The sequence below is a fragment of the Haemorhous mexicanus genome, chromosome 11 (genome assembly GCF_027477595.1).
Source record: "Haemorhous mexicanus isolate bHaeMex1 chromosome 11, bHaeMex1.pri, whole genome shotgun sequence".
NCBI lineage: Eukaryota > Metazoa > Chordata > Aves > Passeriformes > Fringillidae > Haemorhous > Haemorhous mexicanus.
In genome coordinates, this window is record NC_082351.1 from 15,308,345 (window position 1) to 15,326,887 (window position 18,543).

Consider the following 18,543-nt stretch of genomic DNA (forward strand, 5'->3'; position numbering starts at 1 on the left):
CAGTTGCCCCATTGTAGGGTGGCTCTTGGGATCACCAGTACTGCTTCAGCTGTCAGAAACCTCTAATCCTTTCACCATACCGTAGTGACTAGCATGTCCATCTTTGGCTCTATTTTAAGTCTTTGAAGACGTGGTTGGGGCAGGCTCCACTATTCCAAGCAGTTGCATGTGCCTGCTGCACAGGGTGTGCCCAACAGGCATGCACAGTGGCTTTCACTTTGTTTTGGGCAGTTTGTCCCATCATCAGAGCAGAGTTGGAAAGCCTGCTGCCTTGGCTGTCTCCATCAGAAATACAGTGGATATTAAACAATCTGCCAAATACACACTGTACCAGCTGCTTTACTGGGCAGTCTTGAGAGTCACCTCTTAACACTGCACATTGACAGGAGCTTTAGCTGAGCTTTCTGGGGAAACAGAATTCCATGTTACCTTAAAATTCTAGATTGTGCACTTTCCTTACTACTCTTAACTGCAAGATGATCTCAAGTCTTTGTAGGGGGAAGAGTTCTCCTTGGAGGATACTGGTTAAGAACTAGGCACATGGTGAGCTGTGGAGATCTCCTGATGATTGATGGACTGGAGTGTTTCCATTTCTTTCTCATTGTCCACATGTACATAGGAGAGGATCTGCTGATACAGAAGTGGACTGCTGCACTGTTCTGTATTGTCTCATCAGAATGTCCACTGTGTTCACTTCATTCCCTATTTTTAGAGACAATCGATATACTGTGACTTAAGGATTATTTTCCTGGATCTGGCTTCTAGTCTTTCTCTCTGGAGCTAGTTTAAAAGGTACAGTATTTCTAGAATATAAATACTATGTTCTTTGATAGTGAAGAACATGATCTGCTCCCTTGTAGGGGCTCGTAGGAAGACGTGCACAGAGTAGCACAGAAGAGTGCTGTGGCTTAGGGTTGCTATCCGCATTCTGGGAAATGTTCCCAGTCAAACATGTAAAATAGCTTTTTAACACTTTCCTATAACCAGCTTGACTGCTGCTTAAAGGGCATTCCCCCTTGGCTCTGAGAGTGCCAAACTGCTTGTACTGCTCTTGTATGCGTGTATATATTGACAGGAACTCTCCGTGCCCTATGCCTTGTATGAGACAGGCTCAAAATGCATCAATCTCTAAATAAATAGAGCTGAGAAGTCAAGCTAGAGACCGTGTGTTGTTGATTTTGAACTGTGCCCATCTTGTCACTTTGGTATGAAAGGAACCATAGAAAGCAGAGACTGACTGTTGTAAAGCACCTCACATTCTGACATGCGACTCATGTATTGTCCGAGCTCTTGACATATAACAGTGTTGCTTTCTTTAGGAAACTTGTAGCCTCTTACACGTGTCCACAGCACCATTAGAGTTTCATTTACTTTCAAGAGGTCAAGCATTTCCTCTTTAAGTGGTAATGGCTGAAGCAGCAGAGAGCAGACAAGGGAGTGGTTCTTCACTCCTGTCTAAAGCAGTGTATAAAGGGAATGGTCTAAGAACATCATAGGGCTCTCACCTGTTGGCTGCCTCTCCCTTAGAGGTCTGGACTTCAGAGGGGTCACAAGATTTGAAGTAGATCCTGAACTGCTCTGCCTTGGACAATACAAAAAGACTGATTTCTAAATAAGAATCCTCTTCTGCACTGTTGCTGCTAGGGCAGAAATTAAGATAGTCTTGTTCTCAGCTACATCAGGGCTACTGTCTGCCTTGGCATACATAGAAAGGATGAGGCCTCGAATATTCCTATGCTGTGATAAGAGCAGATCCAGAAACGGTAGAAGAGAGCCCCCTGAGTGCGCAGGGGGTTTATTGCTGGTACTGTAGTTGCTCATCCTCTTGCTGGACTGAGTGCTGCTGGACACTGAATGGCTATGCAGCTGTCCAGCCATACCACATTCTTACCCAAGTTTAATACTGACTGACTTGGAGTTAGTGCTTGGACTCCTAAATCACCGTTAAAGTGGGGTATCAACTGTCTTCCCCCCTATATGGGGCTTTTTTTCCCCATCTTACTGCTGGAGCTGCTCCTCTAAAACATTACAGGGAAAGCACCTTATCCTGATGATTCAGCCTCTTCTGTTTTGTTGGTGCCAATGCCTAGGAAAGAGCCCTTGTTGCTTATACCTCTTCCTACCTTAAGGAACATCTCAATTCTTCCAGAAGTCTTGCTGCCATGCTTCCCCCAAGTCTCTGAAGCGATTGCTGTGTCCCTACTTGTCGGTTTCCTTTGCTGTGTGGCTGAAGCTCTGCTCTTAGCACTGCAGTCACGTTACCTGTAACCTTGTGCATGGCAGACACGTTTGCCTGCTTCTCCTCTGGCGTTGGAGCTCATCAGAACGGGAAGGCAGATTAAACCCACTAGCAGCAGCAATAAACCATGTCTAGAGCTTGAGGGAACTGCAGGAGAGAGTGAGGTGGAGGGGATGTCTCAAAAAGGCAGGGTCTAGTTGCAGCCCAAAACCTCGCTTGATAATGAGTGTGCAGCCTATATGCAAAACACATCTTGTCTGTCCCTCCTGTGTTGACCCAGGTCTAAACAGCACATGTGATTGGCATCCTGCAAAGTGACCTTCAGAACTCTCCAGTAGCTTTGCCCCGTGAGTAACTCACACTACAAATCATTTTAAAGAGATGCACTCAACTATTTTTTTAATTTAATTTTACTCTTATATTCTCTGCTCTTTGTAATCTGCTTGGAAATAAAATGTTTTTCCCTGCAGCCTTTGTTGTAGTCTGTTTGAGAACCATTAAACTTTGCCTGATGTTTCTGTTGGAACAGAAGCCAACATGCCTGTTTACTTCTGTGCCCATGCCCATAGTACAACAGCTCAGATCAGTGTGTCCCTCCCAGGTAGGCTCAGCAAAACTTTGTTAGCCTGTTCTTTTTCAAAATAAGGGTAGAGAGACCTGTCATGCTGATCTTGGTCTGGCACGATGCCTCCTGTATTCCTAATCCTGTGACAGGTGATGCTGACTCGAGAGTGCGTGTCCTTTGCAGACGGCGCTTTCTGATCTCTGTTCACATTTCCTGTGTCCTACAGGGTAACATGAGTAACATACTTCTTGAAGCTGCTTTCTGATCTTTGAACAAGGAATTAACTTCTACAGCAGGCAGTTGTAGGCAGAGGAGCACTGTACTTTAGTCCCTGAACTAGTTAGTGTTAGACAGGGGGTTGGCTTGGGCAGGGTGTTATGGGGAGCAGGTGAGAAGGGGTGTGGTTGTGTCATGTCCCTCGTGCTCTGAGGCTGAATCTGGAATGTCACAACAAGTAAACCAAGAGGAGGAAGTTGTTCAGTAATTTGTAGTACAGGAACTTTTCCTGATGCTCAAATGGAACTGCAGGGATGGAAACATCTCATCCTGGAAAAAGCCAACTGCTATGTTCTGTAAGGCTCCTCTGAGGCAGATCTGTGTTTGTGCCTGTTCTGCTCCTCCTGGCACAGTCCCCCTGCTCTTCTCAAAAATCCTCCCTCCAGTCCCAGTCTGTGGCACAGATTTGAAGGTGCTACACCCCCATTCCCAGTGTGCAGCTGTCCTCTTCACACTGCTTGTTTGTACAGCTTGGCCTGGTGCCTTTAGGAAGAGGGGGCTAATGCCTAGCTGGGATCACTTTGGATCCTCTCTGGTGAGACTGCTGCCTCTCTGCCTTTCTTTCCCCTTGAGGTGCAAGACTGGGGCCTTGCTGCTGCCTCTTGACTTTCATCCTTCGTGCAGCTCCCTTTGACTTACAAAACTGCTTTGGGTTCTGCTGGTTTGTGCCAGCTCTGAATTCACCACCGACCCAACAAGCCCATTCTTGTCTTCTCAAGCTGTGGGAGTGTACTTGGTGATGGACTCAGCCCTTAACCCACAGTCTGTGCATGTCACCATGCTACCCGCAGCTGGGCTTTTTTAGGTGGTCTTATAGCAGGTATCACACTGTACTGGTGCCACAAGCTGGTGGCAGCCAAGGCAGAGCCTGGCACGCAGGGCCTACTGGGCTGTACTGGAGTTCAGCTCTCTCCTGTTGCCTCCTGCCGGTACATGGACCTGGATGCTCAGCCTGAGCACAGAACAGCCGCGATGATCCGATGTCACCGGGCTGAAGACGTACGGGCTCGGTGCTGAGAAGCTGCTCAGGAGGTGCTGCCGGCGGCTGAGAGCGACAGCCGGGCCCGGTGTGTGCCCGCTGCCGCCTGGCGCAGCGGCGCAGGGCGAGGGCCGCGGCCGTTCTCCGCTCCGGGGCCCTCCACGGCGCTTGGGGGCGCTGTCGGCGCCGGCCCTTGCCGGAGGCGCTCTGTCCACGCCGTCGCGGGGCGGGCACAGCGGGTCCCTCCCGGCGGCCGTCGGGGCGCGCGTGCGCTCGGTGTGGCGGGGCGGGCACGCGGCGGGGCCATGGCGGACTACCTGATCAGCGGCGGCACCGGCTACGTGCCCGACGACGGGCTGACGGCTCAGCAGCTCTTCAGCTGCGGCGATGGGCTCACGTACAAGTGAGTGCGGCCGGCACGGGGGTGGGACCGGGACCTGGGGCGTGGGGCCGCTGCGGTCGCTGACGCGTCTCCCCTCGTTACCCCGCAGCGATTTCCTTATCCTCCCGGGGTACATCGACTTCACGGCGGACCAGGTGGTGAGTGGCCGGGGCGGGGGAGCGGGCCGGGGAGCGGGCCGGGGGTTGCGCCGGTGCCGCCGCTCACCCGCTGCCGCCGCCTGCCTCCCCGCCAGGACCTGACCTCTGCGCTGACCAAGAGAATCACCCTGAAGACGCCGCTGGTCTCCTCGCCCATGGACACAGTCACCGAGGCCAGCATGGCCATCGCCATGGCGGTGAGTGCGGCCCCGCGGGCGGGTCCCCTGTGCCCCCCTCACCGGGCTGGCGGGGCAGGAAATGCTGCCTGAGGCGCCCGCGTGGCTGCCCCGGGGTCCCGCAGCGCCTCGGGGCGAGGCCGGGCCCGGAGCTCCGTCGGTGCCGGCCCCGCTGCTGCAGCCGGCTGGTGCAGCGCCGGGCAGTGTCTGCGGTGTCTCACGGCCGCCTTTGTGTCCCCAGCTGACCGGAGGAATTGGGTTCATCCACCACAACTGCACCCCGGAGTTCCAGGCCAACGAAGTGCGGAAGGTGAAGGTGAGTGGTTGTAACGTCAGCACCAAACCGTGCTGGCACAGGGTGCTCTGTGGAGGTGGGAGCGGGTCTGGCCTCACTGAATGAGCTGTGTGAGGAGATTGCTGACGTGTGCCCGATCTTCGTGTTTCAGAGCTGTAGTGCTGCTAGGGTTTGCAGGCACAGCCCTCTTGTTTTGTGCCAGGCACTGTCTGTGGTCAGCTTGGGACTTGAGTCCTCCTGGTGTGGGAATATTCCCCATCATTTCAGGGAGAAGGTTAGCCTGGAGGCTCTTCGATGTTTACATTATTTGGGTGAGCCTTGTTGCTGGTTTGAGAGTCGTCCTGTTGGTGAGCATGTGGCTAGGCTGGGTGATGGCAGACCTGTGTGAGTGGCTGCAGTAACCTTCAGGCACGTGCCTCACTCTTGTCTGGCCTGGCAGTGCCACTCAGCCTGGCTGCTGGATCTGCTTCCTTTCAGAAATACGAGCAAGGATTCATCACAGACCCCGTGGTGCTGAGCCCCAATGACCGAGTGCGAGATGTGTTTGAAGCAAAAGCTCGTCATGGATTTTGTGGGATTCCCATCACGGACAATGGGAAGATGGGGGGCAAGCTGGTTGGGATCATCTCGTCCAGAGATATTGATTTCCTGAAAGAGTCAGAGCATGACCTGCCCCTCGGTGAGGTGAGAAGTGCTCACACCTGAGGGGTGTGAACACTATGTCAGGAAGCCATGTGGCTGTGATAAGGATAAGGGTGAGTGTGTGGCTGTGAGGGTGTTCTGCCAGTGGGAGGGAGCAGCTCCAGCTTAGCTCTGCAGATCTGTCTGTGAGTGTATTTCCAGGGGAGAGTGTCTTGCTCGTTTGTACTCTCTGAGCAACTCCTGCAGTGCAGACCATACAGTTTATGTGAATCATGAGGATTATCTTTTGGTGCTGTGGAACCTCACCCCTCCTTCACTACTTAATTGCTGGTGTTTGTGGCTGCTGCTGTAGTCCCACATGCTGGCACTGCCAGCTTTGTAGCAGGTGTGCTCTGCCCAGCAAACCCTCCAAGTGCTGAGTTTCCTTTTCTGGGCTGCCTTTCCCTCTATGCATCATCTGGATTACTTGCTCTTTCAAATAACCCCCGAACTTGCAGTCTGGCCTTCATAATGCTTTGCTGTCAGACTCCCCTTAGGCAGGAGAACGTTCTGTGATTCCAGTTACACAAGCTGTGTAACTGGAGATCTGTGGTGTTGTCAGGTTACACCACCAGTGCCTCTTGGCCATGCTTTCCTCTTGGCTCACAAATATTTTTAGCTCTTACTGACCAAACGCGGTGTCACATGCTGATCCCTGTTTGGTTTGGAATTGGCTATTAATACTGATACAAGAGCCTTAAACCAGGAGTAGGTTATAAAAGTGCATATGGCCCTTCGAAGCAATGCTGCCCATTCACAGGAGCCAGATAAGGATCTTTCCTCATGCTTTCTTTGGGTCATTCAGCACTGCAGAGCAGGAAACTTTCTCCTGTCAATGTGTGGTGCTTGTCCCTGTCACCAGGCAAGGCCAGGGGAACAAATGGTTTCCTCAATCTTCTCTCCACCTGCAGTCCAGCAGTCCCTTTACTGAGCTGTTCATTGCCATCCACTTAAACACAAAGATCCCCATGGGAAGCACATGAATCCCACAGGCTTAGGAAGTGTCACCAGCCCTTGTTCTTGTAGGTGAATTTAACCTACCAGACATCTGCTGGGAGCTTAATACAGCAGGAAAGAGGCAGTCCAGGAAGTTTTTGGAGTATATGGAGGACAAGTTTTTGTCACAGCTGGTGACTGAGCCCACCAGGGCAGGGACTATGTTAGATTTGTGTTTGCAAATAGGGATGGGCTGGTGGGAGATGCACTGATTTGAGCCTGCCTGGGGCAGAGTGATCATGAAATTATAGAGTTCTCAATACTTGGTGAAAGGAGGAGGAACATCAATAGGACTTTTACATTGGACTTCCAGAAGGCAGACTTTGGCCTCTTTAGGAGACTTATTCAGAGAGTTCCTTGGGAAGCAGCCCTTAAAAACAAAGGTGTCCGGAAATCTTGAGGGCTCAGGAACAGACTGTCCCTGTGTGCCAAAAGATGAATTGACGAGGCAAACATTCCGTCTGGATGGGCAACATGGTTTTGAAGGAATTTAGGAATAAAAAGAAAAGGTATCATCTTTGGAAGGAGGGTCAGGTCTCTCAGGAAGTATTTAAGGGAGTTGTTAAGGCATGTAGGAAAAACATTTGGGAGGGCAAAGCCCAGTTCGAACTTAATTTGGCAACTTTTGTAAAGGATAATAAAAAATATTTTTACAAATATATTAATGGCAAAAGGAGGGGTAAGACCAAAGTTGTTCTCTGCTGGATGAGGGAGGGAGCTCAGTAACTGCAGATGAGGAGAAGGTGGAAGTGCTTAATGCCTTCTTCACCTCAGTCTTTAGTGGGAAGACGCCTTGTCCCCAGGACAGCTGTCCTCCTGGGTTGGCATATGGTGTTAGGGAGCAGAGTTGGCCCCCTGTTATCCAGGAGGAGGTAGTCAGAGAACTGCTGAGCTGCTTGGATGTTCATAAATCTATGGGACCAAATGGGATCCACCCCAGGGTGATGAGGAATCTGGCAGATGAGCTTGCCAAGCCGCTCTCCATCATTTACCAGCAGTCCTGGCTCACTGGTGAGGCTCCAGGTGACTGGAAGCTCCCCAATATGACACCCATTTACAAAAAGGGTAGGAAGGAGGATCCTGGTAATTATAGGCCAGTTAGCCTGACCTCAGTACCCAGTAAGGTAATGGAACAGTTTATATTGAGTGTCACCACACAGAACTTACAGGATGGCCAGGGTATCAGACCCAGCCAGCAGGGGTTTAGGAGGGGTAGGTCATGTTTGACCAACCTGGTCTCCTTTTATGACCAGGTGACCCTCCTGGTGGATGCAGGAAAGGCTGTGGATGTGTCTGTTTGGACTCCAGCAAGGCCTTTGGCACTGTTTCCCACAGCACACTCCTGGAGAAGCTGCAGCCCAGGGCTGGGACAGGAGCACTCTGTGCTGGGTTCAGAACTGGCTGGATGGCTGGGCCCAGAGAGTGCTGGTGAACGGTGCTGCATCCAGCTGGCAGCCAGGCACCAGGGGTGTCCCTTAGGGCTCTGTGCTGGGGCCAGCTCTGTTCAATATTTTTATTGATGACATGGATGAGGGTGTTGAGTCTTTCATTGGTAAATTTGCGGACGACACTGAGCTGGGAGTGTGTGTCTATTTGTTGGAAGGCAGGAGGGCTCTGCAGAGAGACTTGGAACAGTTGGATGGATGAGCAGAGTCCAGTAGGATGAAGTTTAATAAGTCCAAGTGCAGAGTCCTGCATTCTGGCCACAATAACCCCCTGCAGTGCAATGGGATGGGGACGATGTGGCTGGACAGTGCCCAGGCAGAAAGGGACCTGGGGGTACTGGTGACAGCTGGCTGAACATGAGCCAGCAGTGTGCCCTGCTGGCCAAGAAGGCCATCCTGGCCTGTATCAGGAACAGTGTGGCCAGCAGGAGCAGGGAGGTCACCCTTCCCCTGCACTGGGCACTGGTGAGGTCACACCTGGAGTGCTGTGTCCGGTTCTGGCCCCTCAGTTTGGGAAGGACGTTGGAACGCTCGAGCATGTCCAGAGGAGGCAACAAGGCTGGAGAGGGGCTGGGAACACAAACCCTCTCAGGAACCACTGAGGGAGCTGGGGGTGATCAGCCGGGAGAAAAGGCGACTCAGATGTGACCTTATCACTCTCTACAGCTCCCTGAAAGGTGGCTGTAGTCAGGTGGGGGTTGGTCTCTTTCTCCAGGCAGCAACTGAGCAACTGACAACCATAGGACACAGTCTAAAGCTGCGCCAAGGGAAATATAGGTTGGATATTAGGAAAAAGTTTTTTACAGAAAGAGTGATAAAGTACTGGATTGGCCTGCCCGGGGAGATGGTGGAGTCACCATCTCTGGTTGTGTTTAAAAAGAAAAACTGGATGTGGCACTCAGTGCCATGGTTTAATTGAGGTATTAGGGCATGGGTTGGACTCAATTATCTTGAAGGTCTCTTCTAACCTAGTGGTTCTGTGATATGTCTGTGATGCCTCAGGCTTCTCTTGAGATGTGGGTTCTGTCACAGCATTTTCAGTAGATACAGGCACGGTCAGCCTCTTTCCAATGCAAAATGTCTGTTCTTATGGTATAAATAACTAAAATGTTCCTTCTTTGTATGCAACTGACCTACCTTCCTGAAGGGTTAGAGAATGTTCCCTTTTAGCTTTGCCCAGCCTTCTCAAATAACCTTTCATGGGGACTTAATGATCACAGAATGCTGTGGTTTTAAAGGGACTTGGAGGTCTCTTGTCAAGCCACCTGCTCAAGGCACATTGAGCTGGAGGAGGTTTTGTGGGGCTGTATCTAAATCTCCAAGGATGGAGATTTCATGATCTCTCTCAGCTGCTCTCCCAGGGGGAGACCACTGTTGTGATACCAGTCAGATGTTCCCCACTGTCCAGCACTGCCCTTTGCTTTCCAGCGTGTTTTGGTGCTTGTTTGTCAGAGTGAGTGTGGGTGAGCATATTTGGATTGATGCAACTCCTTTGCCCCACTGACCTTACCAGCAGCAGCAGTGGGTTATTCTGGGCAGAGCCCTTCCAGGGCCTGTGCACTGGAGATGCTGCCTGAAAACAAGATTGAGGGCACCATTTCTGCCAGAACAGCATGAGACTCCCAAGGTGTCTCCAGCCCTTATTTGCATGTGCTCCAATGAAAGGGAGAGCTGTTAGGGTGATATCCCAAATAAGGGTCATCTGAGAGTTGTCCCTTGTTTCTAGGTGCTTTCACTTCTGCCATCTCCTGTTTTCAGTGCACTAATGGGCTTGGGGCCTGATGCCAGTGCCCACATGGGGACAGCACACTGGAGGCTTTTCCTGTGTGTTTCTGGAGGTGTGTTGCTGTGCTGTGGGCTCTTTGTGGAGCACTCTTGCACGGCCACTGCGGAGCGTTTCATGTGGGCAGGGGGGTTTGGTATTTTCAGATCAGTGTGAAGGAGTTCTTGTGACTTTTTATCTTCTCCCACCCACTAGATTATGACAAAGCGTGAGGATCTTGTTGTGGCCCCAGCTGGCGTAATGTTGAAAGAAGCAAATGAAATTCTGCAAAGGAGTAAAAAAGGTACCTGTGACTGTCTGTGGCACAAGGGAGGGCTGTGGAAGCTCAGAGACAGGGCAGCAGTGGGTGAATGTGGGCACACAGTCCCTGTGTGGGTGAAACGTGGGAGACAATGGTGAACACAGTGCCCACAGCCCTCTGCTGGGGTACAAAGTTCACATGCCTTCGTCTCAACTGCGTTTGGAGTTGAGGGATTTTTGGCAGCCCAGTGTTCGGCTGTCCAGCCATATGTCTTTGATTTTCTGGCCTGGACTTCGCATTTCAGTGGTGAGTTCTTCCCACTTGGGGTTTAGTAGTTTGACTTTTAATAGGGTGTTGTGCATCTAATTATTAAAAAATGCACACATTTTCTATGGTTGATGTAAAAATACTGAGTCCTTCTCCAGTCCTACAAACTCCTTTCCCAGTTTCTCAAGCCAGGGTTGCTGGCATCAATGGCTAAGCAAGATTTGGTAACACACCTGAGTCTCCATCTTGTAGCACTTTTTGCCTGCCCGCTGCTCCTGGTCTGCTGCACTGCTCTGAGCTAATGTCTCTCTCCTGCAGAAATCTGCAGTGATATTCTTTCTGTCTGTTTCCAGGCAAGCTGCCAATTGTTAATGAAGATGACGAGCTGGTGGCTATCATTGCCCGCACTGATCTCAAGAAGAACAGGGACTACCCTCTGGCTTCTAAGGACTCCAAGAAGCAGCTGCTCTGCGGTGCCGCTATCGGGACCCACGAGGATGACAAGTACCGGCTGGACCTGCTGGTGCAGGCTGGCGTGGACGCCGTCGTGCTGGTGAGCACCCATGGGGCACCCATGGGCATTGTGTCAGCCTGGGACACTGGGGCTGAGTCCCCAGGCTGGATGAACGTCACTGTCTTTGTCATAGGCCTTTCTGTGTTAGAATATGGCAGTTTGTTGACCGCTCAGTCTTGTTCAGGTTAGAATCCTCAGATTGGAGGGATTCCTCTTCCCTGGAGATTTATATGACCTGAAGGAGTTCGTAGGGTGCATTGAAGCCCTGAAGGCTGTGAAGAAAAACACTGTCAGTTAATACAGAATCTTCTACAAATACCTCTTCCACTCTGCCACCAGCCTCTCTGATGTTCCTGTCTAGTTTTGAATATTCGTCTTCTTACTAGCTTCACCTCGTCCCTTTGGTGTTTGTTACTGTGTTACTCTCTTACTGATGTTCAGGAGTGATCAGTGAGCCCAGAGCTGCTCTCTGCTGGTCTCCCTTTCTGGCCTGTAAACTTTCAGGCACAGTTGTCCCTCCCTGTATTTGCACATGGGTTTCTCATCGATTGTGATACTGTGAGTGTGCTGTGCTGTGAGGGCACGGCTGTGCAGTGGGAAATGTTTAACAGACATCATTTGACTGAGTCACAGAGATTGGCAGGGACTGAGTGCTCAGTGCTCCACATCTGGTATTTGAGCTGCTCTGCTGCACAGTAGGGAGTTACATCCCCCCACCAGCCCTCCTGGGTTTCACAAGGAACATTCTCCATTTCACCTGTAGTTTGAGACAGGGCTGACAGTGTCCTGCTGATAGAGCCAGATGGTTCTTATCCACAGACAGATGTTCTGCTTGTTGCCTTCTGTAGAAGCTACGGGATTAAATCTGAAGGATATTACTGAAGTCTTTACAATACTGAAGTCTTTACAATGTACTTCCCTTGTGCAGGGAAGTACATTCCTGTCTTGGGAACAGCTTCTCCTGGGGTTCCATGCCCAATTTGGGGAGTCATTTTGCCTGTTACTCAGCTTAGCATAGACCCCAGCAAGCAGAGGGAAAATCTGAAACTCTTCTGAAGCTGCATTTGTAATTTTCAGAAATTCTGGTTGAAACTGATTTTCTTTCCGTTGCAGGATTCCTCTCAGGGGAATTCCATCTTCCAGATCAATATGATAAAATACATTAAGGAGAAATATCCCAGCCTACAAGTTATTGGAGGAAACGGTAGGCATGTGTTAAAGACTCTTCTTGTCTTTAAATGACATTTGTTTCTTAGACATAGTGGGAGCTGCAGGGATGTGAATGAAATGGTCATCTTGGTAAATTTCTATGAGTTTAAAATGGTCTCCTGTGACTTGTGGAATGGAGAAAGACCACTGTAGACACAGGGCAGTACCTTACTGCTGCAGATACTTAGAAACCTTTTTTCTGCAGCACAGCATGTTACAGTCCTCCATAGCACATTATGCATTAGCTTATTTTACACTCCAGTTTAAAATTTTGCTTAATAATGAATACTGCCTGATGTGGAAATCTAGTGGCAGTTTTCCCTGTCTCTCTACAGCAGGGCCCAGTGGTCCTTGTCTTTACTTGATGCTGCTGTTACCCTGTACTCTGCCCTCCCTACCTCGTGTGGCCCAGAGGGTGTTTGGGACCATGCCATGACTTCTGCTGCCTCAGCCTTTGGGTAGAAGTGTGTTGCAGAATAGCCTAAAGGGGCAGTGTCACCTCACCCACTGTGGCAGCTGGAGCAGAAACTCACTGCTCCTCCCAGATAGGCCTGGCTCTGCCACAGGCTATTGCGCAGGGTGGGTAATGTTGGCAGCAGAGGGATGTTGGCAGCTGTGAGGGAGCCTCCAGGGCAGAGAAGTGTTGTTTGCAGATGTGCTTGTCTGTTTTCAAACCGATTTTTGCTCCCCACAGTGGTGACTGCGGCTCAGGCCAAGAACCTCATTGATGCGGGGGTTGATGCCCTGAGGGTCGGGATGGGCAGTGGCTCCATCTGCATCACACAGGAAGGTGAGAGAGATCAGCTGCCTCCTAATTAGGCTGAACACACGTGTTTACTAGAAATTCCCTGCTGAAAAGCAGCATGGCTGGGATGGAATTCTTAGGGCAGTGTCCATCAGGAAGACCTCTTTCACCCCCTTTGTCCAGGACTTCCAACCTTTGGGGTGGCAGCAGCAGTAAAGGCATTTCCCAGGACTGACTGAGACTGAGTAGAGCCGGTGTGGCAGATGGTGGCTTTGCCTGAGGGGAGCTGTTGGCTCTGTGTGGAATGGGGCTGGCAGGCAGCTCTGCAGGGAGAGGGGCTTACTGGATCCCCACTGCTGATGGGTGAAGTGCACTGGGCTGTTTGTTCTCCCTTTCCCTCTGGCAGCAGTATGCGTGATGCTTGACTATTGATCTGGGCTCGATGCCTTTGCAGTTTCCAGGCCAAAATGGGATTTCTTGCTTTTGTCTCTGCAGTTAGACAGAGCTTGTGTGGGCCAGAGGCTGTGCCACCCTTAGCTAAAAGGCAAGAGGGGCAGCCCCCAGGGCCTGAAGAAAGTCTGTCTTGAGGACAGACTCAGTCCTTGTGTGTTGAACCTCAGGTGGGGTGCAAAGTGGTGGAGCAGCAAGGTGCTGCAGTCCACGAGCACAGCCCCTGATTGCTTTGGTCCTTGGTCTGTGCCACAGGAGGCAGCAAGTGAGCAGCTGCTTGGCTGTAGGAGCTGCATTAGCTCTGCCCTTTCCAGCACGGAGCCTGTGAGCAGCTCTGGACCTGTGCTGTGTTCCTGCTTTGCCTGGCTGCAGGGGTTTCCCAGTCAGGGCAGTCTGTCTCAGGTCAGCTTTCTGAGGAGGGAGTAGTATCCTTGGGCTGACACTTCCATAGCCAGAGCAGAGCCAGGACACACGTGTCCTACCCTGGCTCCAAGGCAAAGGCCTGCTCTGATCTGCAGAGTGATGAATGTCCCTGGGGTTCCTCCAGCTGCCCCGGGAATGGGGTTGGGTGCTGGTTTGGTGAAGGTGTAGAGCAGAGGTAGAATGTGGCGCTTCACTGGAAATGGGGTTGCAGAACTCTTGCCTGCAGCTTCCCAGGTTTTTGACACTGTTAAGGGAAAGAACTCTGGCTTTTTGGGGTAGGGGTCACCTCTCTGGGTGGCTGCTGGGGTAGGGCGAGCATGTGCTGTGCACAGCCAGACCTGGCTGCCTTGGATCTGGCCTCTGGCTTGGCTCAGGCTAGGAAGGGTCTGCAAAGTCAGCTCTGTCCCACACCGTATGCTCTGCCCAGTAGCAGGTCATTTCTGGGGTCCTTTGTTCTGCTGCTGTTCTTCTGTCTCTAAAATGTGTGTGTTTGTTTTTGTTTAGCTGCTCCAAAGATCCCTCCAGACCTAAAGTCCCACAGCCCCAAATGCCCTTCTACTGTCACGGGCACCTATAGTAAGTCACTTGCCCTGTTCCCAACCCTAATTATGTGTCTTGAAGCAGGACCCTGATTTGGCTGCACATGGCCCTACTGCTTGTTTGAGAATAATTTAGCTGTAGATGCACTTGGGGTTTTGTGGCTTTGGATACTGGTTTTGAATCTGAAATTAAATCTGAGAAGCCTTTCTGATTTCATAAAGCAGAATCTGAACTGTCCAAGCTGAGGGAACTCAGGCCTGTCCTCTCTCCACTCCAAACTCCAGTTAGGAGCCTGACTGCACCTCTTGGATCCCTAGCCAGACATGCTCCTGCTGATCCAGTACTGGGAAATGTAGCCCTAGTTCTGGGCAAGTTGTGCTCCCTTCCCATGGAGCTGGCTCCCCTGAGTCACAGAGAGACTTCACTGCACATGGCCACCTTGGCAGCTGTGTTCTATCTTTTCCCCACCAAGTCCTTTGTGGAGAAGGGGCTTCTGCCTGCCCAGCACAGGGTGCAGTGTTCTCTGCTGTGATGCTCTGACGAAGCAGCCCCTGCAAGGCAAGCCTTAGGCTTTGTCCTTTCTCCTAGTTCTGACACACCTCAAAGGAAGAGGTTTACTCTTGCAGATCCTGGAAGGTTTTCTCTAGCAGATGATTTTGTAGGGCCACCCTTTGCCAATACACTAAAAGGGACAAACCCTTCCCCTGACCGTGTGATGTGTGTGTGTGTGCTCAGAACCCTGCTTGGGACGCCTGCGCTCCGGGGCTGTGGCACTGGGCACTGGGACAGTCGGAGAGGCACGATGCTCCCAGGGGCCCTGAGCCAAGCTGTGCCTTAAAAGGGCTGGTCTCTGTGCTTGAGAGGTTTCTGCAGGCCCTGCACTGTCTGTGGCACACTCCCATAGATCCTGGACTCAAAACCCTTCAGAAATGGGTGTTTTATCTCCACAGAGCTCTTCCATGGCAGCATTTTGCAGCTGCACTGTGGCCTTCAGCAGTGCAGAACTGCAAGACCATCTCTTTAAGGGCATTGATGATAAAGCTGGCAGCCTTTCCCTGGCTGGCTGAGCCTGAGCCGAACGCTAGGGTCTGATTAAATTTAGTTCTGTCACAATCTCAGCCTGCAGTCTGGCTGCCCTCCCTCAGCAGCTACTGCTGAGTGCTGGGAGTAGAGAAACTGTAGCCTCCTGGCCCCGGCAGGCCTCTGCCAGGGACATGCTGCCAGCACTGCTGCCGTGCAGGCTGAACCACGCCTGGATTTCACACTCCAAAGTACTAATACTGTATGGCCTTAATCTTACCCAGTTTATGGGACTAACCATGACTGAAGAAAAGGCTTCCAGTTGATGGTGGGGAAGGGACGTCTCCCTGAGAGAAGCTTATCTCAGTGTTCTTGCATGCCTGTGGCTGACAAACATGTTACAAGACTTGCCTTGTGCTGGTTTTCCTCACATAACAGGAAGCTTAACTGCTACTGACTGGGAAGAACAAGTAAATCCAAAGCTAATAACTCTCTCCTCATGGGGCAGCTAAACTTGATGGAACCCTTGCTACATTGCAGGGCAGGAAGATAAATTATTACCGAACCATTCTGCCTCTTTCCTTTTCACTGCTGCATGTGTGTTTGTATGTATATGCAGATCTGTATGCATAGATATATTTATATCTATAGCATATACAGGCATATGAGCTCTCTCCCAGCCAACTGCCTTTCCATTCAAGAGGCACATCGTACAGATGCTGGGTACATGGACAAGGGGTCTGGCAGCTCCAGGAGAGAGCCAGCAGTGGGACATGGCTACATGCCAGGGATGCTTTGGAGAGGGGCTTTTGGAGTTTGCTTTATTTCCTTCCCAAGCTCCCCACATGTCTGCTGTGCACAAGGATTGAGCCCTGAGTCTCGTCTGATCCCAGGCATCCAATCAAAGCCCCCAGTCCCGAGGTCACTCACAGCTTTTTGGAGCCAAGGGCTGTGAGGACGTCTCAGCAAGGCATCTCCCGGGCATCTGCTTCTCTTGGATTCAGCCTAGGGAAGGAGCACCCAGGGATTTGTGCGTTCTGAGTGCTGGAGCATGTGTGTGCTGGAAGCCTGAGCGAGCCTGCTGGGACGGGGATGTGCCGCTGGCTGGGGCTGAGCTGTGTGTGCTGTGTCCCGCAGTGCTGGCGTGCGGCCGTCCCCAGGCCACGGCGGTGTACAAGGTGTCCGAGTACGCCCGGAGGTTCGGCGTCCCCGTCATCGCCGACGGAGGCATCCAGACGGTTGGGCACATCGCCAAGGCCCTGGCACTGGGGGCCTCCACAGGTGAGCACCACTGTAGGGAATCTCCCAGGAGGTGTTTCCATATGGCATCACACTGGGCAGCAGGGCCTTTACCGGCTAGGGGCATGGGGGCTGCAGCCAGTGCTGTGCCCAGGAACCCTGAGGGATTTTGCAGCCACTGCCACTGATGTGCTGTTCCTGGTGATATCTTATGCCAGTGATGATGGGCTCTCTCCTGGCTGCCACCACGGAGGCCCCAGGCGAGTACTTCTTCTCGGATGGCATCAGGCTGAAGAAATACCGCGGCATGGGCTCCCTAGATGCCATGGACAAGAACTTGGGCAGCCAGAATCGGTATTTCAGGTCAGAGACGGTGCTTTGGGGCAGCAGATCAAGCTTTTGGAGTTTCTCTGCTTCACAAATACCCTTGATTTGTGCTTTCATGCAGTGAGACAGACAAAATTAAAGTGGCCCAGGGTGTCTCCGGTGCAGTGCAAGACAAGGGCTCTATCCATAAATTCATTCCATACCTAATTGCTGGGATCCAGCATTCCTGCCAGGATATTGGTGCCAAGAGCCTGACCCAAGTCCGGTGAGTGCTTCCCCCGTGCCTGTGCTCTGGTTAGGTCATGGTGCTGCTGTCTGGAGTCCCTGTGCCGCTGTACTCAAGCTGTGGTGTGTTCTGGATAATTTGTAGCTCTCTTCCCTCATCTCCAGTGGGCAGTGCCTAATGGATCTGCCAGCCCCAGGGACACAGGAGTATGGTCTGTTGTGGTGTATTCAACTGGCTGGGCTCAAAATGTTGGGATTACATTACCCAGTCTGGTTCTTGGGAACACAGCAAAGACCATTCTGGCCACAGCTGGAGGAACCAGTGACCCTCATTCCAGATGTTCCAGCTGAGCATGTGCCAGAGCACTGTCTTCCCTGGACTCTGCCTGGCTTGTGACAGGTGTCCTTCCCCCTCAGAGCCATGATGTACTCGGGAGAGCTGAAATTTGAGAAGAGAACAACATCTGCCCAGGTTGAAGGAGGGGTGCACGGCCTCCACTCGTAAGTGCTTCTGGCAGGATCCTTGTCACCCTGGAGGGGTGTTGGGGGTTAGGAACAGCCACCCTGTACCTCAGCTTCCATGCCCTTGGCTTGGTGTGCCATTCATTGGCTTGCCCTGGCACCACAGCCAGGCCAAGCCCTGGCCTGTCAGGGAGCTGGGGCCGTCCCCCTCCCTGGGCTGGCAGGATCTGTCCCATACTGCACCTTTGTCCGTGCCCCGAGTGAGGTGGGTCAGTAAAGGGGCTCCCTGGTGCTGCTTCCCTCACAGGTATGAGAAGCGCCTCTTCTGAGAGAGATCTGTGTCTGTCCCTGTGCCACCCAGCCCTGCGCTGCTCTGCGTGGGAGCTGCTCTTGCTGCAGAAGTGCCATTATTCTGGGCTGCCTGGAGCTCCTGCTGTCCCTTGGCTGCTTTCTGACCACCCGCGGGGCCCGCCTTCCACCCAGGAGCCATGAGCCTGGGCTGGAGCCTTGCACGTGTTGGCCATGTTTTACAATAAAAAAATGAAAATATGTGCAGTTGGTGTCAGCTCGGAGCCCCTCTTCCTTCTTTACCTCCCTTGCTCTCTGTCCTTGGCTCTGTCCCTTGCTTTCCACACTGTCAGAGGCAACTGATAACCCCAGAAGGGACTGTGTGCACGTGAAGGGCAAAAGGGAGAGGAAAGCCCTGAGACAGGGCTGAGTAGGTAACACTGTGGCTTCTTTAAAAATCCTTTTTAAGAGCAGAAGACAAGGGCTGGACTGCTTGGTAAGAAAGCAACGGTTTTACACTGCCATTATTTCCTGCTGGCAGCTGCCAAACCCAACTGCGGCAGCAGCCAGGCTGCTGCAGGCCCCCATTCCTGGTCCAGCTGCTGTGTTCTCCCCCTA

The 18,543-nt window shown here is 51.9% G+C and overlaps 1 protein-coding gene across 3 annotated transcripts; it reads left to right on the forward strand.

Annotated features, from left to right (window-relative positions):
* Positions 1–4,301: 4,301 nt before the first annotated feature.
* On the forward strand, positions 4,302–18,192 carry IMPDH2 (inosine monophosphate dehydrogenase 2). Of its 3 annotated transcripts, XM_059856655.1 has the most exons (15): positions 4,302–4,462; positions 4,551–4,599; positions 4,695–4,796; positions 5,017–5,091; positions 5,548–5,754; positions 10,171–10,258; positions 10,837–11,036; positions 12,111–12,201; positions 12,901–12,996; positions 14,329–14,400; positions 16,522–16,665; positions 16,842–16,986; positions 17,072–17,215; positions 17,593–17,676; positions 17,945–18,192. In XM_059856655.1, the coding sequence occupies exons 1-15, from the start codon at positions 4,365–4,367 to the stop codon at positions 17,964–17,966; spliced, it is 1,617 nt and encodes a 538-aa protein (XP_059712638.1). In that variant the 5' UTR covers positions 4,302–4,364; the 3' UTR covers positions 17,967–18,192. The 3 variants fall into 3 exon arrangements, with proteins under 3 accessions (XP_059712638.1, XP_059712640.1, XP_059712639.1); XM_059856657.1 differs by lacking the exon at positions 5,548–5,754; XM_059856656.1 differs by lacking the exon at positions 14,329–14,400 and having other exon boundaries at positions 4,303–4,462.
* Positions 18,193–18,543: the final 351 nt, after the last annotated feature.

Bases quoted from the DNA above. Each gene is read 5' to 3' on its own strand.
- IMPDH2 (XM_059856655.1), top strand. From the start codon at position 4,365: ATGGCGGACTACCTGATCAGCGGCGGCACCGGCTACGTGCCCGACGAC. The intron at 16,666-16,841 runs GTGAGCACCACT...ATCTTATGCCAG, and splicing joins GGCACTGGGGGCCTCCACAG to TGATGATGGGCTCTCTCCTG. The intron at 17,216-17,592 runs GTGAGTGCTTCC...CTTCCCCCTCAG, and splicing joins AAGAGCCTGACCCAAGTCCG to AGCCATGATGTACTCGGGAG.